At 44.2% G+C, this 26507-nt stretch overlaps 1 protein-coding gene across 5 annotated transcripts in view; it reads left to right on the top strand.

Annotated features, from left to right (window-relative positions):
* Positions 1-26507, top strand: part of NOS1 (nitric oxide synthase 1) — a gene marked incomplete at its 3' end in the record, with an annotated part of 143664 nt that overhangs the window by 110166 nt on the left and 6991 nt on the right. For all 5 annotated transcript variants that reach the window (XM_081338729.1, XM_081338730.1, XM_081338731.1 and 2 more), the window contains exons 9-26: positions 882-1021; positions 1607-1781; positions 2899-3000; positions 3484-3678; positions 6285-6370; positions 7898-8042; positions 9022-9126; positions 10245-10303; positions 12079-12195; positions 13246-13420; positions 15376-15514; positions 17116-17194; positions 17831-18024; positions 19877-20046; positions 21884-22094; positions 23983-24070; positions 25388-25509; positions 26296-26444. In XM_081338729.1, the coding sequence (XP_081194855.1) occupies positions 882-1021; positions 1607-1781; positions 2899-3000; positions 3484-3678; positions 6285-6370; positions 7898-8042; positions 9022-9126; positions 10245-10303; positions 12079-12195; positions 13246-13420; positions 15376-15514; positions 17116-17194; positions 17831-18024; positions 19877-20046; positions 21884-22094; positions 23983-24070; positions 25388-25509; positions 26296-26444 (2451 nt within the window). The remainder of the gene's footprint in view (positions 1-881; positions 1022-1606; positions 1782-2898; positions 3001-3483; positions 3679-6284; positions 6371-7897; positions 8043-9021; positions 9127-10244; positions 10304-12078; positions 12196-13245; positions 13421-15375; positions 15515-17115; positions 17195-17830; positions 18025-19876; positions 20047-21883; positions 22095-23982; positions 24071-25387; positions 25510-26295; positions 26445-26507) is intronic.

Here is a 26507-nt window from a genome sequence, read left to right on the forward strand (position 1 = left end):
CTAAAAAACTTTTTTTAAAAAACGCCTCTGAATCCAAGCCTGCTTGTCCTTAATTGTTATCTTTTAGTTTTGATGGTCGCCAGCATCTTACAATCTCAGTTTTACAGCCAGCGTTAGTTGCTTTTTAAATAGCAGTTTGACACCAATTAACATGATCCTTCATGCTTGTTCCAAAGCATCTTTTAGAAACCGAACACTTTATAAATGGTGAGCATTTGAAGCTTACTCAGGGGAAACCGTGCAAAATTTGAACAGAGGTGCCCTGTGGCAACATCACTGCTCCCTGTTGAACATTAAATATATAGCTTGGTAGGTTTGCTTTTCTACTGATTTAAGATTCCGCCAAGCCTTACGAGAACAATACTGGACTGTCTGCTGTAAATTGATCATACAGTCCTGGTAGTAGCTTTGAAAAAGGCCAGTTTGGTCTTTCAGCCGTCTCCTGCGGCTCCCAGTCCTCTGCCATGTGCAGTCCAAAAAAAAAAAAGTTCAACCAATCAATTCAAATATGCAGGGTAGGTGCATATCTCGCCTTGGCTCCACTCTTCAGTCAAACCCTGTTCTGGGCATGCACGCATGTATGCACATGCGCACACATTTTTTGCGGCTCCCAGTTTTTCCTTTTGTGAGGGAACTGGTTCTGAGTGGCTCTTTCACTGTTTCAGGTTGCTGACCCCTGGTCTAGTGGTTAGGACACCAGGCTATCAACCCAGAGATCATGAGTTCAAGTCCCACTGTCCCCAACATCCCAGATGTAAAAAAAGCCTCACTTTAAGGGAACTCTCTGGATCAACAAACAGATGTTGGTAGACATCATGTTTGGCACCTGTGCTTTGTTGCATGGATATCCACAACCTACATTTTTTTTCCTTTGGGTACAGATTTGCATACAGCAAGGGTGGAAAGCCCCCCGTGGCCGATTTGATGTCCTGCCACTCCTTCTCCAGGCCAACGGGAATGACCCTGAGCTTTTTGAGATCCCACCTGAGCTGGTGTTGGAAGTCCCCATGAGACATCCCAAGTAAGTCCAAATGGGTTCTCGGCTCCCGTTAAGTCGAGGCCAAGCCGTTGTGAGTTTCCAAACTTAATGATATTGTGGGACAGTCAGGATAGTGCTCCATTGGCCCGCCTTTCGGCATGTGTAGAAGACACTTCTCATTTCCCCGAGTAAGTTCTACCCAACGTAATGGTGGTTCCCTTCCTTTCTTTTTTCTTTTTTCTTTTTAATTATTTTTAATGTTGCTTTGTATTTTAGTAGTCATGTGCTGGGATGATGTGCTTTATGGATCAATCCTTAGGCATGGAATTTGCTGTGAGCCTCAAAACATGATTGACTGATAATCGATTGAGTCAGAAATGTCCTTCAAAACTGGGCCATCTTCTTCTTCAGAATTGGACCAGATGCTCTTCAAGCTTTTGCAGCTTCTCTGAAGGCAGTTGTCCTAGTTCAGGGGTCTTCAAACTTGGCCCTTTGACGACTTGTGGACTTCAACTCCCAGAATTCCTCAGCCTGGCTGAGGAAGTCTGGGAGTTGAAGTCCACAAGTCATCAAAGGGCCACGTTTGAAGACCCCCTGCCCTTGTTATGTTTTTTTTTCCTTTAACAGACTTGAGTGGTTTAAAGAACTTGGGCTTCGATGGTATGCCTTACCAGCTGTTTCCAACATGTTGCTTGAGATTGGAGGCCTGGAGTTCTCTGCCTGCCCCTTCAGCGGCTGGTACATGGGGACCGAAATCGGAGTGCGGGATTACTGCGACAGCTCTCGCTACAACATCCTAGAGGTAGCCCTTCTTCTCTCAAATCGTACTTCTGAATCTTTGAAACCCTTCCAGGTGGTTGCAGGAGTAGAAAGTGACTGCCTCTGATGGTATGTGAGAAAGGCCTTGGGACAAGGAAGGGTGGCGGCTGCTGCTGCCACCGCCTTGGCACGGATCGGATAAGAGAGGGAGTAGCCTGGAGCTGCATAATAGGCAGAGAAAGAGAACTTCCCTAACTTCACACGTTGGAAAAGAGACAGCAGCAAAAACTTGCAAGGTTGATTTTAGTCTTCCTAGGTAGGCCAGACAGAAAACACAATCAAGTGAGCTAATTCCACCTTATTGTAAGACTACATTTGCAGGATCTTGCAGGTCTGATTTCTCTCTCTCTCTCTCTCTCTCTCTCTCTCTCTCTCTCTCTCTCTCTCTCTCTCTCTCTCTCTCTCTCTCCCTCCTTTCTTTCTTTTCTTTCTTTCTTTCTTTCTTTCTTTCTTTCTTTCTTTCTTTATCTCTCTTTCTTTCTTTTTCTTCCTTCCTCTCGCTCTCCTTTCTTTCTTTCCTTTCTTTCTTTCTTTCCTTCTTTATCTTTCTTTCTTTCTTTCTTTTTCTTCCTTCCTTCCTCTCTCTCTCTTTCTCTTTCTTTTATTTCTACAGGTGCCCATTTCAGTAAATGACTCTGACCGTTTTAGATATTTAAAAACAATAGCAACAACATTTCCTGCAGCAGATAAACAGAGCTACCCCTAGTTCCACCTTAGGTGTAAATTTAGGAATTCTGAGGTTGGGTATCTAAATTTGGGATGTCCAAAGTCTTTGAAGAAAGACATAAGCAAATGCAGATACAAAAAGTCTGTGTGTGTGTCTGTGTGTGTGTGTGTGTGTGTGTGTTGCAGCTGTTAAAATGATTTTCTAACAGCCTAGCTCAAATCAGATCGAGGAGTGGCATATTGCTCAGAATAAATAACCAGAACCAGATTCACAATGGATAAACCTTCGGGGTCTCTTTCGAAACTTTACTGCATTGACAAGGCTGTTCTGTTTTCTAGCCCCCTTCCTAAAAATTTCTCACCCAGCCCTGCCATTTGATCAAGCGTCACTTCACGTCTGATTGTGACGAACCTGTGTTGTTTGTACATTGCAGGAAGTTGCCAAAAACATGAATTTAGACATGCGGAAAACTTCTTCTCTCTGGAAAGATCAGGCACTAGTGGAAATCAACATTGCAGTCCTGTACAGTTTCCAGGTACCAGCAGATTATTTCCCAAAACAATAGCCATTTTTTAGAAATACACAATCTTCGGAAAGCTGTAAAGGTAGTCCTCATTTACTGACCGTACTTGGGACTGGCAACGTGGTCACTAAGTGAAACGGCACCTTATGATTATAACAACCAAGAGCTTGAATTCTCCCACGGGTTCTCATTCAAGCAGCAACTGGACTTCGTTTTTCTCATCCAAGAAGCTTCTTCAGGTCTGACCGAAGGATTTATATCCTCCACCATTCGGTCAGAACTGAAGAAGCTTCCTGGATGAGAAGCGAAATGTCTTCAAGGAAAACCAAAGCCCAGTTAGCTTTTGAAAAAAGCATCTTTGGGACAAATATGACCTGGATGGATGACTGAGAATCTCCATAAACACCTTGAACTGGACCCGGAAGTTCATATCGTGAGATCTAAGCCCTAAAACGTTGCATTTGTTTAGGCGTAGTTTGTACCTTCTCTCTACAGAGTGACAAGGTGACGATTGTGGATCATCACTCGGCCACCGAGTCCTTCATCAAACACATGGAGAATGAATACCATTGCCGGGGAGGCTGTCCAGCTGACTGGGTGTGGATTGTCCCACCCATGTCTGGAAGCATCACTCCTGTTTTCCACCAGGAAATGCTCAACTACAGACTTACACCCTCCTTTGAGTATCAGGTACCATTTCCTCACCTGCCCTTCAGTTCAGATTCCAGTTGAGGTTTGGGGATGGCGAACTAGAACATAGAACATGGAATTACAGAGTTGGGAGGGACCTTGGAGGTCTTCTAGTCCAACCCCCTGCTCAAACAGGAAACCCTATACCATTCCAGACAAGTGGCTGTCCAGCCTCTTCTTAAAAGCCTCCAGTGATGGGGGCACCCACAACTTCTGGAGACAAGCCGTTCCACTGGTTGATTGTCCTCGCTCTTTGGCAATGCCTCCTTAGTTCTAGGTTGTTTCTCTTCTTGATTCGTTTCCATCCATTGGTTTGTTGTTGTTTTTTTGTCTTGCCTTCTGGTGCTTTGCCACCCTCATCTTTGTGACAGCCCCTCAAACACTGAAACAGTGCTATCATATCTCCCCTAGTCCTTCTTTTCCTTAAACTAGACATACCCAGTTAGTTCTTCATAGGCCTTAGTCTCCAGCCCCCTAACCATCCTTGCTGCTCTTCTCTGCACTTTTTCAGGAGTCTCAACGTCTTTTTTTATATTGGGATGACCAGAACTGGATATAGTATTCTAAGAGTGGTCTTACTAAGGCTCTGTAACTAAATCAAAGCAGTTGATGCAACCTGCAATTGTGGCTGGTCCATGCCGGTAATGACCGATTGGACACACCGACATTCCATGTTCCGGTGTCTCTGCTGATCTCGTTTTACGGAGAAGATAAAAATGAGCGTTGTGTATAACCCAAGCCTGGCATTATTGTTGTTAGCTACCCAGAGTCACCTGCCTGAGACGGGTGACCACATACATGGATTGAATAAAATTTGCATTCCCAGGAAAGGGAGCAGGAGGGCCACAGTAGCTGGGAGAAAGCGCACAGAAGTAGGACAGCGCTTGCAAAGGCACCCAGAGGTTTCCTAATAAGGAAGCTAAAATTACTAGGGAAAAGCCTCAATGAATAACTGAAATGGTTACGGAAGGCTTTTCCTGCTGGCGGAGACTGAACTTATGCGGGAAATTGATGTTAGACTGATGGGATTTGCACTTAATTATGAAGAGAGCCCTTGCCGTTGTTCAGCTGTGGAAACGCTGGAGGGGACTGTACGTCTGCCGAATTTTGAAATCACATTTTCGCCAGGAAAAGCCAGCTTGATGCTTTGCCAGAAATTTTGCAGAACCAATGGAGACTTTGGAAAGCTCCAGAAGCCTTCAGCTTCCCGGCCAAGCCAGGGCGCCTTTTCAAGCCCCCTCCCCCAAGACTTGCCATCAGTCTTCTTCCAGGACATGAGAGGCCAGCTCTCTCTGTAGGAGAACTATAGGATTTTCTGCAAGAAGCATTTTAAGTTCCATGCCATTGACCAGAACACTGAGGTTACACAGATTTTGAGCCAGTTAACAGTACATTTGGGGACAAGAGAGAACAAAGCACCATAAGAGAGCCAGTTTGATCTAGAGGTTACGGCACCAAGCTAAAAAGTGGGAGACTGTGAGTTCTAGTCCTGCCTTAGTCATAAAAATCAGCTGGGTGACCTTCGGCCAATAACCAGGAAACTGTGAGTTCTAGTCTTGCCTTAGACATGAAAGCCATCTAGGTGACTTTGGGCCAATGACCGGGAGATTGAGAATTCTAGTCCTGCCTTAGCCATGAAAATCAGCTGGGCAACTCTGGGCCAATAACCAGGAGACTGTAAGTTCTAGTCCCGCCTTAGATATGAAAGCCATCTAGGTGACTTTGGGCCAATGACCAGGAGATTGGGAGTTCTAGTCCTGCCTTAGACATGAAAGCCATCTAGGTGACTTTGGGCCAATGACCAGGAGATTGAGAGTTCTAGTCCTGCCTTAGCCATGAAAATCAGCTGGGCAACTCTGGGCCAATAACCAGGAGACTGTAAGTTCTAGTCCCGCCTTAGATATGAAAGCCATCTAGGTGACTTTGGGCCAATGACCAGGAGATTGGGAGTTCTAGTCCTGCCTTAGACATGAAAGCCATCTAGGTGACTTTGGGCCAATGACCAGGAGATTGAGAGTTCTAGTCCTGCCTTAGCCATGAAAATCAGCTGGGCAACTCTGGGCCAATCACCAGGAGACTGGGAGTTCTAGTCCCGCCTTAGCCGTGAAAGCCAGCTGGGCGACTTTGGGCCAGTCCCTCTCTCTCAGCTCAACTTACCTCACAGGGTTGTTGTAGGGAAAATAGGAAGAGGAAAGTGTGTCGGATATGTTGGCCACCTTGAGTTACTTGTAAAAATAGTACAGGCTAGTTACAAATAAGTAAATAAAAAATAGTGTATACAATTAACAGAATGAAATAGTTTTCCGGTTAGGACTCCTGGTGACTTACATGTGGATGCAAAACCATTTCCCTTACCATACAGTAGGAATTTAATTAGTTCATGATTCAGCTTCCCTGTGTGATCCTAGACCCATCCTACTGGCCCTAGTTAATTCAATAGGGCCAGATTAAGTCTGGCGTAGTAACACAGATATGATTTAGGATTCAACTGCTGAGCAATACCCAAGAAAGCTATTGAAGCTACATTTGGACAGGGTAAATTCTTGACTTTATCCTTAAGACTCGGTTCTTCTCTTTTAACTGGGATTCTTTCTCTCTCTTTCCAGCCTGACCCCTGGCACACCCACATCTGGAAAGGCGGCAATGGCACCCCAACTAAGAAGAGAACAATTGGCTTTAAAAAATTAGCTAAGTAAGTATGCAACTGCACCGTTCCATTTCCCTGTGTATAACACGGTTTTAGACGTGCCATTAAAACTTTAAGCAGAGTACCAGCAACGCCCATCTCATCCATGACACCCAAACCATGAAAAGCATGGTTGAGTATTTTGAGTTTATTCAGAAAAAAATATTAACTAAAAAGGCCATGCAAAGATTGGACTTGAAGCTCAAAGACTGAATTTATCCCTTCAAATGATTCTATGCATTGAATTGGGTGCTCCCAAGCCAGTGGGATAATTCGATTCATCCATGCAAGATATTTTTTTTCTGAATCGCCTCAACGGTTCAGCTTGATTTAGTTCATTGAATTAATGGTTTGAATAAGCTCAGCGGTTTGATGTGGATTTGGTGGGATTCACAAATTGCAATCAGACTTATAGATAACAATGAACCGAATGGCTTTTAATTAATTAGGCTTAAATTGAATTGAACTGTCGTTCAAATTGAAGTTTTGTTCTAGCCCTATCTACTTTTCAGTCCTGATTCCATCTGCTTTTGGCATCACTATTGTGACATGACTAACAAAAATAGTTCCTCTCTCTTGCTCTTCTTTGCACAATTCCTCAACGTCTTTTTTGTATCATAGTAACCAGAACTGGAGGGACGCGGTGGCTCAGTGGGTTAGGACGCTGAGCTTGTCGATCAGAAGGTCGGCAGTTTGGCGGGTCGAATCCCGAGTACCGCATAACAGAGTGAGCGCCTGTTACTCGTCCCAGCTTCTGCCAACCTAGCAGTTCGAAAGCACGTAAAAATGCAAGTAGAAAAATAGGGACCACTACAGTGGGAAGGTAACAGCGTTCCGTGCACCTTTGGCGTCCAGTCATGCCAGCCACATGACCACGGAGATGTCCTCGGACAAGCGCTGGCTCTTCGGCTTTGAAACAGAGATGAGCATCAGCCCCTAGAGTCGGAAACGACTAGCACGCATGTGCAGGGGAACCTTTACCTTTACCTTTAACCAGAACTGGAGGCAGTTGTCAGCTGCCACTTTAGGCTTGCTGTCCTTCGCTGCGGTTACAGACTGCCATGAACTGTGGGGGTGGGAAATGAAAGGGCAAATGCTTGGGAAATAGAAAGTAGAAATTGTACTTTCTTGAGACTCTGCCTCAAGGTCACCCAGTTGGAAGAAGGAGGGAGCTGAATACTGAACGTTTATGAAAACTGAATGTTTATGAAAACATCTTGCATGGGACTTGATTGGTTACACTGGGGTGGGCAATGAGAGACAATAAAGTGTGGTGGGGGGAGTAGAACTTGGGAATTTTGGTGCACGATTCTCAGTTCTGGCTATGCAATGCTCCAATACACTTGATCTCTAATAAAACTGTACGTTTCTCATCAAATGGAGCCAAGGATCGTTTCTATCTAGACATTCAAGTGGTGAGCAGTCTGTTAGCAGTATTCCAAGCGTGGCCTCCCCAGTGCAGTATAAAGTAGTATGATGCTCTGGAGATCTTTCCATAATAACGAATCTATTTTCTTTTCATCTCCTACACAGAGCTGTCAAGTTCTCTGCGAAGCTGATGGGACAAGCAATGGCGAAGAGGGTCAAAGCAACCATCCTCTATGCCACAGAAACAGGGAAATCCCAGGTCTATGCAAAAACTCTCTGTGAAATCTTCAAGCATGCCTTTGACGCCAAGGTAAGCACCTAGGCTTGCTTGGGCACCCACAGGAGACCACAGGACTGAACGGCCTAACAAACTATGCCATTCCCAAGAAGTTGAGAGCTGTCCCAATTCCATTGAGGCTGAAATACAAAATTCTCCTAGATTAGCCTTGAGAATCCCCATCCTTTTGGGATCGTTTGGAGGGTGGCGCGCAAGCTTTGTAGCAGAGCATCTGCAACGTTAAACAACTCCATCTCAATGCCTCTCGATTCCCGAGCAGGTTTGCAACTCCTCCAAAGTGACGTTTCCTACTTTTTGTTTCTACCTGACAATGTAGGAGATGAGCAGGCCGAGACTGAGGGAGGGGTCAAACGCGTCATCAGTCATGAGTCCCCTCGCGTGAAATCCAGCTCATCTTGAATGCTTTCTTATCTCCCGCTCATTTCCCTTGACTGTTAGCGGTTCAAATTCACTTGTCGAGAGCTTAAGCTCGCAATAAGTCTTTATACTCTTTGGAACTGCTTGAATCTCTTGATTTCCCTCCGCCCCGGTGCTTGACAGGCAAAAGAAAAAGTTGCAGATGCAAGTGGAGCTTTTTTTTAAAAAAAAAGGCCATTTGAATCATAAGAAAAAGGGAAGGGACGGAGGGCAGACAGCTACTGTATAAATAGCATGCAATCTGGCAGCCCTTTCTCTCTGATTTTGCCCTTTGTCTCTGGAGTTTTTAGAATCTGGGAAGAAAAAGGCAATTGTCCAACTGTTGCACACAAATCTCCATATTGGTGCATATTTGCAGTTATAGAATACCAGAATGGGAAGGGACCGTGGAGGTCTTCTCATCCAACCCCCTACTCAAGCGGAGACCTTATGCCATTCTGAACAAATGGCTGTCCAGTATCTTCTAGGAAACCTCCAATGATGGAGCAACCACCATTTCTGGAGGCAACCTGTTCAGTTACCGTTGGTGGCTTTCAAGCTCGTTCTTCTGAAGCTGCCAGTTTTATCCTTTCAGGTGATGGCGATGGACGACTATGATATTGTTCACCTGGAACATGAAACCCTAGTTCTGGTGGTCACCAGCACCTTCGGCAACGGAGACCCCCCTGAGAATGGAGAGGTAGGAAGGGAGGTGGGCTGACCTTTGGCAACCGCTTGTAATACATGTAGCAACCCAACTGGGTTGATTCTATTGAACAGAATAACAGAGTTGGAAGGGACCTTAGCGGTCTTCTAGTCAAACCCACTGCTCAGGCAGGAAAGCCTATACCACTTCTACCAATAGATCTGCGTAATCCATACTGAAATGTTTTAAGGCCATCCTAAACAGTTAGACCAGCGGTCTTCAAACTTGGCAACTTTAAGACTTGTGGACTTCAACTCCCAGAATTCCTCAGCCAGCCCTGCCTGGCTGAGGAATTCTGGGAGTTGGAGTCCACAGGTCTTAAAGTTGCCAAGTTTAAAGACCTTTGAGTTAGACCAGTGGTGGGATTCAGCCGATTCGCACCAGTAATTTTTTGTTGCCCAGGCCCAGAATGGACTTCCGGAAGCGGCATTCACATAGAGAACCGGTTGTTCACCTGTTTGAATCCCACCACTGAGTTAGACCATCCCTTCCCCAGCTGTTTTTTGCACAGCACATTTCATTTGGTTACTGAATTGACCCAATTCCTAGATTTATACAGTATGTTGAGCCAGCAACTCACTCAATAAGCTGAACTGGCAAAATGCATTCACCTGCACAGGCACGCACGCTAAACTGGTTTACAATGCGCTAACGCTCTTAGATTTTGGTCTGTGTTTTCAACCTCAGCAGCTTTAAGACGTGTGGACCTCAACTCCCAAAATTCCCCAGCCAGGGGAATTCTGGAAGTTGGAGTCCACGCATCTTAAAGCTGCCAAGGCTGAGAAACATTGATATAAACTGAGAAACATTGGACAATTACAAAGCTGGCCTCTTCAGTTTTTATAAAAGAACCTGTTATCTCTCAGACCTGAAAAAAATATATCTTGTAGCTGCTCTAAGAGTTGCATTTGTTCTGATTAAATTGTTTCTTAAAACTGCCCCCTTTTTAGGCTGCTGTGAATGCTGGAGAGATGACAGGAAGTTTTAATTAACGGCGGGAGGATCACAACTGCATGATTCCTGTTGCATATTTTCTAAATTATTTTGGGGGTGTCCATAGCCCTAATCATGGGATATATCTGTTTGGGGTTGTTGTTTTTTTTGTTCCTCAGAAATTTGGGTGTGCCTTGATGGAAATGAGAAATCCTAACTCCAGTTTAGAAGAGAGCAGGTAAATTTAATTTAACGAGATTGCTTAATAGAATTCCTTTGCAACTTGGAACTGTTTCCTTGATTTCTCATACTTCCTGCTTATGTGCTGGTCTACGGTGGGGTTATAAGAATTTCAGTCCACTCCCATAAATTTGCAGAGTTCCTGGGTGGGGGTGGGGGAAGTGTTGCATGCATCTCTTTTGTTGGCAGATAAAAATCTTAAAATAACTTTTGCTAAGTTTGTAATTGCAGCTTGTCAGCTCTGTACTTTGCTAATAGCATAGGAGTTTAAGCAAATCACACTCCTTTGGATTACATGCATTATAGCAGCAATTTGCAAAATAATAAAGTCTCCGTTACAGAAGCAACAGAAATTACTGCAGAATTTCTTTCCTCATCATGATAGGTGAGCACTAACCACTCTGGGATCTGGCAACTGGAAATTCCTGTTTTCCCCTCCTTGGGAAAAAACAACAACAACACCCTACTTTCCTGATTCCAGGAAAACAGACACATCTCTTCCTAATCCAGATCTAAGATCGATCTCATTAGTGGAAATTGTTGCTGTTAATGATTTAATTGTGTGGACAGTGGTGGGGGGGGAAGAGCTAATTGACTCAGCAGCAGTCCAATTTCAGCAGAAAATAAGCATTACATTTCTCCTCTGGAAAACCACATTTCTCTCTATCACTGCATCCAACCAATCTTTTCCCTGATTAACAAATTAATCAGTTGGGGTTGGTTTTTTTTTTGAGATTTGCAAATGACATTGAACCATCAGTTCACAGGGCTTTTGCAACCTGCAAAATGCAGAAAAACGTCCCTGGTTTATCATGCTGAACCAACACAAACCAGTATGTTGGAGAGTGGTAAAATAAGACTTATGGATTTTTTTTAAAAAAGTATAGTAATTACATCGACCTGCCACTAGATGTCAGAGTTTTATCACATTTCTTTGACTAGTTTCTTGAGCCAATTCCTTTTAGAAGCAAGATTTCCCCCGCACCCCCTTTCCAATGTTTTTTTTTCTATTTGGCTGCATTTTCTTTCTTTATTTTTTTAAAAAAATTCTAATATGTCATAAACATATTTTGTGATTATTTTGTCTTTGGTTGTTTTCATGGGCCTGGTGCCCTTAGAATTTGAAGAGAATAGAACTATTTTAAAGAAACATTAAAACATTCTTACACGTACCTACTCAGAAGCAAGGGCCACTCAGTTCAAGGATGAATGCTTGCCTCCAAATAGAGCAGATGTTGCAAGCCCCAGGGACTTCCGATTTGTAATATTTACTGTGGCAGACCGGGTTGTGGGGGGGCGGGATTATTCAAACCACGACTGGAGAGTAATAACCTGAGCCGAATGGGCCTTTGGTTGAGTTGAAATCTCAGCAAGTGGATCAAATTTAGTTCTGTCCCAGTGAACTTTCTATTTTTATGGCAACGCAAGGTGCCCGGGGTCTTGTTCAGAGGTGAGTTTTGCACCCCACAGATATAGGACAGTGAAATCAGATTGATTTCACTCTCGTCTTGCTTCAGAGCCTGTTGCAAATGCTTTTCCAAAAATAACAACAACAACAACAACAACAACAACAACAACAACAATAATAATAATAATAATAATAATAATAATAATAATAATAATTCTTTTTTAATTTGAAGTGAAGAGATTTGATCATAGGCCTTTATACATTTTTGGGCCTGAACAGAGAAATAACTACCGGTATCTGGAATGCGCTCACAAAGAGTAGCATAGAGTTGACTTTCTCTCCCTTCCTGGTTCTCCTGCTTGCAGAAGCTACAAAGTGCGCTTCAACAGCGTCTCCTCATATTCGGATGCCCGGAAATCCTCTATTGATGGACTTGAAGCCAGGGATAACTTTGAGAGTGCTGGTCCTCTAGCCAACGTCAGGTAAGCAGAGAAGCTGAAAGGGGCTGGAGAAATCCAGCCTCCCTTTGGGGTGAAGGAGCATGGGCCCCATTCAGATGCTCCTCCATCATTTCCCCCCTGTGATTTATCTTGAGTCAGCCCTTTTCTACCTCCTTATAATTTCCGTAGCAATCTATTATCCATTGCCGGCTTGCCGGGCCTGTCGCCACTTCACCAGGGCCCCTATAGACAGGCTGCTTGAGGGTGGCCCAAGATGGCCTTCACGGCTGCCGTAGCCATCCTGTGGCACAAGGTCACGTCATACTTCACCCAATCTTAGCAATCCCTTAACAGAATAACAGAGTTGGAAGGGACCTTGGAGGTCTTCTAGTCCAGCCCCCCCCTGCTCAGGCAGAAAGCCCTATAACATTTCAGACAAATGGTTGTCCAGTCTCTTCTTAAAAACTTCCAGTGTTGGAGTATTCACAGTTTCTGGAGGCAGGTTGTTCCACTGGTTAATTGTTCTCACTGTCAGGAAGTTTCTCTTTAGTTCTAGGTTGCTTCTCTCCTCGATGAGTTTCCATCCATTGCTTCTTGTCCTGCCTTCTGGTGCTTTGGAGAATAGCTTGTCTCCCTCTGCTTTGGGGCAGCCCCTGAGATATTGGAAGGCTGCTATCACGTCACCCCTCATCCTTCTCTTCATTAAACTAGACATACCCAACTCCAGCAACCGTTCTTTATATGTTGTAGCCTCCTGTCCCCTGATCATCTTTGTTGCTCTTCTCTGCACCCTTTCTAGCATCTCAACATCTTTTTTTACATCTTACTTTGTCCTGTTACCACTTCTCATGACATGGATGTGGGGTTGGACTCTGAGACTCTTTGCCAGAAGTGCAAGAAACAATACTTTGTACCTCCCTTGACACCCAAAGTGGGAGGAAGAGGAGGAGGAAGGGAAGGAGGAGAAGGAGAAGAATTAGATAACATGACTTTCCCTATAGAAGCAAACTACATCCTTCTCGTCTCCATGCTGGCTCTGCTTGGGAGCCAGACGTTTTTGGTCATTTGTGCCTTGCCTTACTTCTTTTGCAGGTTCTCTGTCTTTGGGCTGGGCTCACGAGCGTATCCTCATTTCTGCGCCTTTGCCCGTGCCGTGGATACCCTCCTGGAAGAGCTGGGAGGGGAACGCATCCTAAGGATGGGTGAGGGCGATGAACTGTGTGGTCAGGAGGAATCCTTCAGGACATGGGCCAAGAAAGTCTTCAAGGTAACCTACATTTAACAGATTTTTCTTCTTTCGCTATCTAGGAGAGGAGGTGATTTTTGAGGAGGGTCTATCAGTCTCTCGTATAGTCAAGGCTATGGTCTTCCCAGTTGCCATGTATGGCTGTGAAAGTTGGACCATAAGAAAGGCCGAGCGCCAAAGAATGGAGGCCTTTGAACTCTGGTGCTGGAGAAGACTCCTGCGAGTCCCTTGGACTGCAAGGCAATCAAACCAGTCAGTCCTAGAGGAGATCAACCCAGACTGCTCTTTAGAAGGCCAGATCCTGAAGCTAAAACTCAAATACTTTGGCCACCTAATGAGAAGGAAGGACTCATTGGAGAAGAGCCTCTTGCTGGGAAAGATGGAGGGCGAGAGAAGAAGGGGACGACAGAGAATGAGGTGGCTGGATGGAGTCACTAGGCGTGAGCCTAAATGGACTCCAGAAGAGGGTAGAGGACAGGAAGGCCTGGAGGAACGTTGTCCATAGGGTCGCAATGGGTCGGAGACGACTTCGCAGCTAACAACTATCTGTCTCTACACAACAATGATCAGGGCAGATTTTCACCCCCTGCCCATAAAAACCTAGCCTCTTACTCTCTGCAGGAACCCCAATGAAAACATTCCCTACAGTTCCCTTTGCTTGAAGGTTGCATTAGTTGAAGCCAACATCTCTGCATAATTGGTTCTCTTTATCAAGCTGTGAGGACATTTTATTGAGTCAGAATCAGCCTTTGACTCGTTGGTTATTTCATGTCCTACACCCTGGAAAGATAGCAAAGGATCTTCTGTATAACCGCCTTTCCGTTATCTGAAGCTACCTTCAAGTTTAACTGTTCCTGATTCCTGCTAGTAGGATAACGAGCAAGCAAGAACCCTAGAGTTAGAACAACTCGCCAAATCCCAGCCTGGTTAATGCAGTTCAATTCATGCGTCTGCCCAGCCACTTAGATAGTGGAGATGGGCAGTGTATTAATCTGATAAATAAATAAATCTGAGACTACTAATTTCCCCACACTCCTCTAGGCAAGGGGGAGTCCCGCGTGTTTCACTGTTGAACTGCACTTGGAGGTTTATCAGAACCTGGGGGTGGCGTCAAAGGAGAACCAGTCTCGAATCCCTACATCGACACAAGCGAACTAAGTCCTCTTGAATTCCACGGATGCTTATTTAACCCCAAGCAGGTGTTCACCAATAGTAGAGAAGATATTTTTTTGGCGTGGACATGATTAGCAATAAATTAATTGGTTTAATTGATAAGTTTAACTGGGCCTTCACGTTTGGACCTGGTCTTTCACTCCTGATAGTTCTCATCATTAGACCCAGAATGATAACCTTCGTCGGGAACCTACTTTCCTGCATTTTAAGTCCATCTCTTGTTAATGAAAAAAAAACAACAAAACCCAACCCAACAAAACAGATTGATGGGGAAACCCCTCCGAAAGGGACCACCAAAGGAGAGCCTACATGACTGGTTGCTTACTGAGGTTCCAAGGATGGATCTCCTCAAGGTTACTTACAACCCACTTGTAAGTTATTTACAGTCCATGGTCCCATGATTGTAATTTATGATGTTTTTGCCCAGACTGGTGGATACTTCTAGTTTTCAGCAAGAACACCCCACAGCAAACAATGGGCTCACTGAACAATTGCAATGTTTGCTTTACGACCGCAATGACCCCCCACACACACACACACACACAAAACGGTCATAAATTCGGATCTGGCCTTGTGATGATCCTCTTTCCAACCATCACGACTAATGGGGAGGCTCCGTTACGGTCGCTGGTTAAGGACTACCTTAGTCTTCCACTCTGCTTGTACTGTGTGGGTAGCTCCTTAAATCTCAGCTCTCCGCTCTGTTTGAGAGGAGGAGGAGGAGGAGAATCTTGCTAAGACCCTTTCCCCCTCCCCTCCCCCACTTTCCTGGCCTTTCCTTGAGTGCTTGTTGTGTCCTGCAGGCAGCGTGTGACGTCTTCTGTGTGGGGGATGACGTCAACATCGAAAAAGCCAACAACTCTCTGATCAGCAACGACCGCAGCTGGAAGAGAAGCAAGTTCCGGCTGACCTACGTGGCCGAGGCCCCAGAGCTGACCCAAGGTACTATTTTGGGCTTCCTAAAAATGTTTTCCTTCCAGGTGCCATCCCTCTGAGTCAGTTGTGGCATTCCCTTCATTAGGCAGAAAGGACACGTGGGGGGGGGCGTTTTTTCCCTTCTCCACTTGCATTACCATTTCTCCAGTGGCCTGCAAGCTTCTCGCGCTCCCGTCGGAGGATTCCAACAGGAAACCTCTTTGTCTCGTTCCCAGGTTAGGGACTGTGTACGAGCAAGGAAGGTGGGGTGATAGAAAGGTAGGAAACAGAAAACAACGCCAGTAGCAACAGACCCTTCCTCCAAGCATCGCCTCCTCTTCCCCACCCACCCACCCACCCACCCAAGCGAAGAGATCTTTGCAAGACATTTCTGCAGAAAAGGTCTGAAAACAGAAGTGTCCTTTCCGCAGGGAAGGAGACTGGGGAAAGATTGGAGGACAAACTTCAGTTGAGGATGCTTATTCAACAGTTGTATTGACTCTTGCAGTCTGTCCTTTCCAAAAGGTGCTCTGGAGCCCACAAGGAATGAAAAAACGCAGCTATCCCTGAGAAAAAATAGTAGAGTATAGAGTAGAATAGAATAGAATACAGTAGAATAGAATAGAATAGAATAGAATAGAATAGAATAGAATAGAATAGAATAGAATAGGATAGGATAGGATAGGATAGGATAGGATAGGATAGGATAGGATAGGATAGGATAGGATAGGATAGGATAGGATAGGATAGGATAATGGGAATGGAATGGAGTGGAGTGGAGTGGAGTAGAGTAGAGTAGAGTAGAATAGAATAATGGGAATGGAATAGAGTAGAGTAGAGTAGAGTAGAGTAGAGTAGAATAATGGGAATGGAATAGAGTAGAGTAGAGTAGAGTAGAGTAGAGTAGAATAGAATAGAATAGAATAGAATAGAATAGAATAGAATAGAATAGAATAGAATAGAATAGAATAGAATAGAATAGAATAGAATAGAATAGAATAGAATAGAATAGAATAGAATAGTGGAATGAAGTAAAAGAATAGAATAGAATAGAATAGAATAGAATAGAATAGAATAGAATAATGGAATGAAGTAGAAGAATAGAATAGAATAGAATAGAATAATGGAATGAAGTAGAAGAATAGAATAGAATAGAATAGAATAGAATAGAATAGAATAGAATAGAATAGAATAGAATAGAATAGAATAGAATAGAATAGAATAGAATAGAGGAATGAAGAATAGAATAGAATAGAATAGAATAGAATAGAATAGAATAGAATAGAATAGAGTAGAGTAGAGTAGAGTAGAGTAGAGTAGAGTAGAGTAGAGTAGAATAGAATAGAATAGAATAGAATAGAATAGAATAGAATAGAATAGAATAGAATAGGAGCTGGAAGGGACCATGCATGTCTTCTTATGCTCTGAAGCCCCTTTGTTGGAAGCCTGAGTGAGGCAGGTGTCAATGAGTGCTAGGTAGGAGAGCATTGGAGGCAAGCAACACCTGGCCATTTGCTGACCTCCTCCTTGTATCAAACTGGGGTATCTTCAACCCTGGAAGCCTTTGGCCATTCCCTTGTAGTGGTATACTCTGCTCTCCTTGCTTATGGTTGCTCTTTCCTTTCCAGGTTTATACAGCATCCACAAGAAACGAGTCTACGCCGCTCGGCTGCTGGCCCGTCAGAATCTCCAAAGCCTCAAATCCAGGTAGGAATGGTAGGAAGGGATTTACTCTCAAAAGGGCTTATAAAGAGCTTTGCAAGGAGGACTCCTACACTGTGGGTTGGTTTTTTTTTCAAGAGTAGTAAATTGGAGCCTCACCCATGGGACCCAAAACCATAGCCCGTGTTGTTGTTGTTCCACAGAATGAATCATCAGTAAGGCACTTACACCTGAATAGGAAGATAATGTTTAGCCACCATTAGACGTAAGACTAGCTCAAGCAAAAGATTGGCTGTTACAGACCAGAGGTAGAGCAGGCCAACTGTTTTGTTTGGAAATATGTTCACAAAGGAGAGTACGGTAACTCCTCAAACTCTGGCGCAGGCTGTGTGTGAACACAGAAACGTTTCTGTGGTGGAATGCGGCCTGGATTCCCAGATGGGAGGGCCCACATTCCAGAAGACCAAGAGACAGCAAATTTAGATCGCTTGGCTGAGAGGAAGAGCGTTAAGAAGGTTCAGAATCTATCTTCAACAGTACAAGTAGTCGCTTTAGTTTGTCAAGATTTCTTTCCATCGGTCAGGAATTATAAAGAGAATTGTCTTGAAGTGATTCAGTCTCTCTTCCCTGCTTTTTGGAAGGCTGACAGTGTGTTCTTGAAACTTCTCTTTTTTTTTTTAGCCGCTCCACCATTTTCTTGCGGCTTCACACGAACGGGCAGCAGGGGTTGCGTTACCTGCCCGGAGATCACCTAGGAGTGTTTCCAGGAAACCATGAAGATCTGGTCAACACCTTGATTGAAAGGCTGGAGGATGCGCCCCCCACCAACCAGCTAGTAAAAGTGGAGCTTTTGGAAGAGAGAACTACAGCTTTAGGTGGGGAAGCCCCCCTTTCATTCTTTTGCCTTTTGTTTAGCAAATACAAAAGCAAACACAAGTAAAGAATACTTTTTTAAAAAAATAAATAAATAAAAATAAAAGCAATCAATCTGGAAGATTTGCCCCAGGGTTTTGCTAACATTAAAGTTAATTCATCTCACAATTTTGTAACGTCTACTGTTCCAAAAGGAGAAATTTAAGGATGATTAAAAATTTAAGTAATGATATTGCCCAGTTATTACCAGAATGGGAGTTTGTCATGTAATTTTCACATGTAGAAAAGATCACTTATGCCTCATTATTTTAATTTTTTTAAAAAAATACTTTTAAAAAAAGGATATAAATTCTGCACCAAGGGAAATCATTTGTTTCCCCATTAATTTTCTCTTTATTAAATCTTCTTTGATGTGAATTTATTTGTTACGAATCCATGTTTTTCCTTATTTTTCCCCACCACCACCACCACTTTAAGTGGAAACATGGCCGGGCTCTTTATTACTTATATCTCAAATATTTTCCATTTACTTTCATGATATTTCCAAACTTTCTTCAGATAAATCAGCTAAAGTGGAGATGCATAGAAATACCATCAGCCAACATTTTTGTGGGCGATACGTCCTTGTACCTTGAAACGGAAACATTTAGAAGCTGTGGTCCTGAATCATAGATCTGACAAGGAACTGGGCCCCCAACTAATTCAACCCTTAGTATAACAGAGTCACCTGGCCATTCAAGAATTTTTTTCCTAAAAGTTCAGTACCCTGAAATCACCTACAGCTAAAATCAACACCCAAATCATAAAGCTGAGGCCCAACGTCCAAAATAGGCCTCTTATTTAATGATTGAGATATTCTTGCATTCTCAATTTGTTTCTGGTTGTTTTAACTTTTACGATTTGGTGGTCTTGGACTGTAATAACGTGTTCATTTGTTCCTTTGTTCAATGCACAAGGGACACGCACATATTCCAGAGGCAATTTTAAAAGGCAGACAACTCCCCTCATTTTTCAATAGGAGACCCTGTTCCTTTCACTCTCTCTCTTTACAGCATCCATGATGTCCAACTGAACGGGCCAGAATTGGTCCAGTAGCAACCAATACCTGTAGCTCAGGATTAAAGATTTGGGATCTTGGTTGCATTCCCACGGATGTTATTTTATCATGCTAGGTAACAATAAAAATCAAGGGACGCGGTGGCTCAGTGGGTTAGGATGCTGAGCTTGTCGATCAGAAGGTCGGCAGTTTGGTGGGTCGAATCCCGAGTGCCGCGTAACAGAGTGAGCGCCTGTTACTCGTCCCAGCTTCTGCTAACCTAGCAGTTCGAAAGCACGTAAAAATGCAAGTAGAAAAATAGGGACCACTACGGTGGGAAGGTAACAGCGTTCCGTGCGCCTTTGGCGTCTAGTCACGCCGGCCACATGACCATGGAGACGTCCTCGGACAAGCGCTGGCTCTTCGGCTTTGAAACGGAGATGAGCACCGGCCCCTAGAGTCGGAAACCACTAGCACACATGTGCGGGGGAACCTTTACCTTTACCTTTAGGTAACATCATCAGGCAACCTTGGCTCTTTTATGACCCGTGGACTTCAACTCCCAGAATTCCTGAGCCAACCATGCTGAGGAGAAAGGGAGAGGTTTCCACGCTGAGCCATGTCGGCTCAGGAATTCTGGGAGCTGAAGTCCACGAGTCATGAAGGGGCCATAGTTCCCCCATGCTGGCTCAGGAATTCTGGGAGTTGAAGTCCACGAGTCATAAAAGAGCCAAGGTTACCTACCCCTGCTCTAGGACATGTGAGATCTTCAAAGCAAGTCCTAACTTGAACTTGTGACATGGGGTTTCAATCTTCAGGTACCATCAGCAACTGGACCGATGAGGCTCGCATTCCACCTTGTACCATATTCCAAGCGTTCAAATATTACCTGGACATCACGACCCCTCCCACACCGATTCTGCTGCAGCAGTTTGCCTTACTGGCCACTGACGAGAAGGAGAAGAAACGCTTACAAGTTCTTAGCATGGTAAGAAGGTGATAAAGAGGGATGATGGGGGCCTTAATTAGCCCCCTCTCTTCCAGAGCATCCATGTGATAATTTAGCATAGGGGTATCCAACCTTGGCCATTAAGACTTGTGGACTTCAGCTCCCAGATTTCCCCAGCCGGCGTTCTGACAGTTGACATTCCCAACTCTTCAAGTGGTCAACTTTGGACATTCCTGATTTAGCATGTCTAGACCCACCTCAGGCTACATTCAGACATGTGGACTTCAAGGCTGGCTGGGGAATTCTGGGAGCTGACGTCCACACACCTGTAGGTGGTGGCCAAGGTGGAGAAAAACTCTGTTCTAGAACTCTGTTCTAGATTTAATACATTGTTCAAAAGCCGAAACTGCGAGGATGACATTGAAGAAAGTTATATAAATTTAATGGCCTGGGTGGGGGGGGCGGGTTGCTTCTTTCATTAAATGAGATCATTTTCTTTTACAGATATAATGTAGGTGTCTTCTTGTGTGTTTTTTTTCTTAATTTTGTTTGGTCTTTCTTTGTTTTATTGGTTTGCCTTGTTCACTGGGGGAGATCCTTTGGGTTTATTTTGTTATAAATAATTTTGCATGGGAATAGTTCTTTCTGATCACTTATAGTCTATGTAACATCTTAGATTTCTTTTTAATGGTAATATGATTGTACGGTTGCAAATTTTGTTTTCACATAAAACTACAAACCGGAACCATTATGCACATGGATGGATTACTGTAAATAGTTCCATTGACGTGAGTGACATGCATTTTGACACAATTGTGTAATTTGCATCCTTTGCATCAAAACGATTCTGCAAATCTCAGCAGGAATAGAATAGAATAGAATAGAATAGAATAGAATAGAATAGAATAGAATAGAATAGAATAGAATAGAATAGAATAGAATAGAATAGAATAGAATAGAATAGAATAGAATAGAATAGAATAGAATAGAATAGAATAGTGGAATGAAAGAATAGAATAGAACAGAACAGAACAGAACAGAACAGAACAGAACAGAATAGAATAGAATAGAATAGAATAGAATAGAATAGAATAGAATAGAATAGAAGCTAGAAGGGGCCTTGGAGTTCTTAGTCCAGATAAATGTCCAATAAAATGTTTTATTGTATTCAAGTACTACAAATTGTGGTTTCACTTCCATCAAACTCAAAACTAAACAAACACCCAGTGCACTTACTTTGTCATTAAGCATTTTGTGCAAACTCAGAACCAGATTATATATTGTACAGGGCTGCTGGAAAGTGTTTAGAATGTGGTTCAAACTGATACATGTTCGGGGGTGGGTGGGTGGAGGACAGACCTGCAAGATCTTTTTCTCACTGCCCCAAGTGTGTGGTACACACATAATATTCCTGGTTGACCTGCCCAAGTTGAGTTGCTGATTGTTGTAATTATGCAAAGCCACCTCCCCAGATGAAGGCATCAGCCAACAGAATTATTCTTTCATCATTTTGACATTTCAGTGCCGAAATGTTTGGTGGTCACTGTTTCTTTTGAAGCTCCCATTTCCAGTCTTGAATGCCAGTCCATGTCTGTGGGAATGGAGCCAGGATGGGTGGCTTCAAAAGAGGATTAGACAGATTCTTGGAGGATAAAGCTGGATATCGCAGACCACGTTCTTCTTTCAGATGTAGCACACTGGAGCTGCACTTGCATATTTTCTCCGTCCGAATGTGTCTCTTGCTGATCCCTTCGGGAAGGCCTTGTTGGACTACTAGATCATCTGTCAGTCTGCTTGGCTGTAATGATTCTACTCAGCATGTCAATTTCCAGTTTTTGCCCTAGAGCTAACTCCCTGCCTTCTTTTTCCACACAAGGGTCTTCAGGATTATGAGGAATGGAAGTGGTCAAAAAACCCCACCATGGTAGAAGTGCTGCAAGAATTCCCATCCGTGCAGATGCCTTCCACCCTCCTCCTAACCCAGCTCCCTCTGCTTCAACCTCGTTACTATTCCATTAGTTCCTCCCCAGACATGTATCCGGACGAAGTGCACCTCACAGTGGCTGTGGTGTCCTATCGCACCAGAGGTAAACCACACTCCCTGTGGCCTGGAAAGCAGAATCAAACCCACACAAAGGAGGCCAAGTCCCAAATGAACAAAACTGTCTCAGCCTAATATTATAAGGCTACTTGGGAGAGCTGGATTTAGCCATGCACTAAGCTGGACTGATTTGCAGAACAAACAGCTGGTTATGTCTGTTCAGAAACATATGGTAAAGAAACTAAGACACGTGTCTTCAACCCCTGGGCTGCGGCCTGTTCGTAGCTCGGCCACGGGAGAAATGGGCAAGCGCACACACATGAAGCTCAACCTGTGTGAGTGGAGGGTGCTTGCACTCACACGTGAAACTCCACTTGCGTGAACGGAGCTTCGCAGACCAGGGTAAGCGTCCTCCGCTCGCACGAGGGGAGCTTTGCGTGCGAGCATAAATGTTTGCCGCTCACACAAGCGGAGCTTCGTGCGCAAGTGCAAGCACCCTCTGCTCACACACGAAGCTCCATTTGTATGAGGGGAGGGCACACTCGCACCACTCCCACAAATAGAGCTGTCAACTCAAACAAATCAGCACCACGGAGAGCTCCACTTGGACAGATGAGTTTCTCCTGATCACTAGGAGGTTCTGTTGCTCTGATGAGAGACCTTTGGGGAAAAGATCTCTGATGTTCACCGAGCCTTGGTGTTTTTCTCATCAATGTTCTTTGTTCTTTAGCCTTTGTCTCCAAGCCCAAAGCCACCACTGTAGTCCAGGATAATGGCATAATTTTGCCAAGCACAATGTCCTCCGTGGAGATTAGTCTTTCGTTCCAAGTGTAAAGATAAAAGCATATTACAAGCAAAGTCCTGAGGAGAGCCATCTCTGGTCCCACATTTGATGGACTACAGAATGTAATAATAATAATAATAAAGTTGGAAGGGACCTTGGAGGTCATCTAGTCCAACCCCCTGCTCAGGCAGGAAACCCTATACCATTTTGGACAAATGTGCTACATCTGGGCCATATGTGGTGGCCTGCTTTGGCGAAGGTGCTGGTTTTGAAGCCTGTGGCGAACATCAACCAGGAGTCAAAGGAAGACGCGTGGTCCAGACAGATCTACTTTTCAGGTCCAAATAACTCGTACTGCCGTTACGATGAAGATGGTTTGTTTCAGTGTATTTGGGTTGCGCATTGCTTCATATGAGAGTCCAAAAGGGTGAGGTAGATACCATAAATATTGTATTCATAAAAAAATACTATAAATGTAGTATCTATACACTTCGCAAGCTTGTTTGAGATGCCCATTGTATCATTGTCTAGAGCAGGGGTAGGCGACCTTGGCTCTTCTATGACTTGTGGACTTCAACTTTATGTAGCCTTGGTGGAGCAGTGGGCTAATGCCTCCTTAAGTAACACCAGCTGCCTGCAATGAGTGCAGGTTCGCATCCCACCAGGCTCAAGGTTGACTCAGCCTTCCATCCTTCGAGGTAGGTAAAATGAGGACCCAGATTGTTGGGGGCAATTAAGCTGACTTTGTAATAATGCCGCTTGGGGGTGTGTGTGTGAAAGCCCTAACAAGCAGGCATATACATAGAATGAAGGCTACTGCTAAGCTTGTAAGCCGCCCTGAGTCTTCGGAGAAGGGCAGGATATAAATGGAATTAAAATAAATAAAATAAATAAATAAATAAAAATAAACTCCCAGAATTCCTGAGTCAGCATGGCGCATTCAGGAATTCTGGGTATTGAAGTCCACAAGTCATAAAAGAGCCAAGGTGGCCTGCCCCTGCTCTAGAGTATTTGTAGATTACTTCCCTATGGCCACTTTGAACATTAGAAAGTTGAAGGTGGACAAGTACTTTCTTTTTAAATATATATTACTGTATATGCATTGGAATCTCACTAAATATTATCCAACACCTTCTGCATCTTTTCCTAGATGGGGAAGGTCCAATACACCATGGAGTATGTTCTTCCTGGTTCAACCAGATACAGGAGGATGAGGTGGTGCCATGCTTCGTTAGAGGGTAAGAAGGGATTAAAGTGAAGATTTGAAAATGAAACTAGAGCATTTGGGTGCCAAACTGTTGTTAATCTTGTTGAAGTTTCCAGGCACAAGTTCCAGGTTCTACTCTATGTTGATCTCAATGTTGGGAGTCAATTTGCCCATGATTTAACTTTAGCCGAAGGCTCCCAAATGTGTCTTGCTCAAATTAGAAACTGCATTACAGATGGTCCTTGACTTAAACGGTTCAGCTAATGATGCTTCAAAGTTACAACAGCCTCAGAAAAAGTGACTTTATGTTCTTAAATTATAACGGGAGATTCTGGTTGTTCCAAAACTTCAACAGTAGAATCAATTCCCTAGGGATACTGGAAGCGTTCTTTCTCTGGGTATATTCATGCAATAGTCGTATGGCTATTAGGTCTTTTACTTCAGATTAAAATAGAATAGCCTCTTTCACCTTCAGAGCTCTCTAAGCCTAAGACAGCTGGCCGGGGAATTCTGGGAGCTGAAGTTGCATCTTAAAGTGTCCAAGGTTGAGAAGCATTGCTCTAAAGCAGGGCTCTTCAAACTTGGCCCTTTTGTGACTTGTGGACTTCAACTCCCAGAATTCCTCAGCCAGGCACGCATGCCTGGCTGAGGAATTCTGGGAGATGAAGTCCACAAGTCATAAAAGGGCCAAGTTTGAAGAGCCCTGCTCTAAAGCCTGTAAGGCTTAATTGATTTAAGGTTGCGATCTTATGCATTGAGGTACGTGAAATTCAACTGCACACTGATAAGGCAACGCCTAGACCAGGCATGTCAAACTCACGATGTCATGTGACATTGTGCGACATATCGGAGCTTTTTCCCCATTGCCGGCAATGGGGTGGGCGCGGTTTCGTCGTGACGCGTCCGGCCCACAGGCCGGCAGTTTGACACCCCTGGCCTAGACTTTCAGTCACTCTGTGGATCATGATTTTGTGATTTTCTTTTTTGCAACTAGATTCCGCAAGAGAGCCAGTTTGGTGTAGACCAAGAGGTCAAGAATTCTACTCCTTAGAAGCCAGTTGGGTGACCTTGGGCCAGTCCCTCTCTCTCAGCCCTAGGAAGGAGGCAATGGCAAGCCACTTCCCAAAACCTTGCCAAGAAAGCTTCAAGGACTTGCCACAAGTCAACCCTGACTTGAAGGCACCAAAAGTATAAAAAGATCCCACAGAGTGGAGTATGGTCTTCCTCTGACCTTCTCAGCAGTGGCTAGTAGAAGCATTCTACTAGTCTACTTTTCATGATTTTCTGATACAAGAAGATGGAAGCCAACTTGTGTGATGACAGCGAAACTCTCGTTTTGTTTCTCCAGAGCACCTGGATTTCACATGCCACAAGATCCCCAGATTCCCTGCATTCTGGTTGGCCCCGGGACTGGGATTGCACCTTTTCGGAGCTTCTGGCAACAGAGGCTCTTTGATCTCAAACATAAAGGTTGGTAAATTTGGGGAAAGTGGATGGATAGGCATGCAATAGTAGCAAACGAGCTGATTTTAGGAAGAGGATATCTTTTGGCACACATGGGTAATGAGCTAAAAGATGTCCCAAAGATGCTTTTTCACAAGAGCAACTGGAATTTCTTGTTTTATCTTTGAAGATGTTTCGCTTCTCATCCAAGAAGCTTCTTCAGCTCTGACTGAATGGTGGGGAGTGGAAGGATTTATACTCCTTGCAAACAGCTGGTCATTTGCATCCTTTTAGTGAGTCATTGAGGCCACCTGGAGGTTTATCTGTCTCCTCAGGGTCACTTGAGTAGTGCAGATGGGTGTGGAGCCTTCTTGGAACTGCTGAAAGGACCGTGTGGTAGACTGGAGATAGATGAGGTCACATCCCTCCCTCTTTGTTGAGAGAGCGCTGTTCAGTTTTGACCTAGATGGCCTCTTTGACCCCTCTTTCCAACCAGCGGTCCTCTCTGTCCAAAATGTGGACTTTGTTACCTTCGAAATAGCGAGAACAATTAATCAGTGAAACAGCTTGCCTCCAGAAGTTGTGGGTCCTCCAACACTGAAGGTTTTTAAGAAGAGACTGGACAGCCATTTGTCCAGAATGGTGTATAGGGTCTCCTGCTCAAGTGTGTGTGGGGGGGGCGTTGGACTAGGTCCCTTCCAACCCTATTGTTCAATGTTCTGTCTTCTAAATATGAACACGGGTCTTATGTATGCTACTAGGATGGCTGGTAAGGGGAAAAAACCCTTTTTCTTCTCCCAATCTTCTCACTAGGGCTGAAACCATGCCCCATGACACTAGTCTTCGGTTGCCGACAATCCAAGATTGATCACATTTACAAAGAAGAGACTTTGCTGGCCAAGAGCAGTGGGGTCTTCAAAGAGCTGTTCACAGCCTATTCTCGTGAACCAGATAAACCAAAGGTAAGTCACCTCACCTTATCCACAGCCCACCCTGAGCAGGTTCCCCTGATCATTGCCTAAACG

The sequence above is a fragment of the Vipera berus genome (genome assembly GCF_964194415.1).
Source record: "Vipera berus genome assembly, chromosome: 14".
In the NCBI taxonomy this organism is placed as follows: domain Eukaryota; kingdom Metazoa; phylum Chordata; class Lepidosauria; order Squamata; family Viperidae; genus Vipera; species Vipera berus.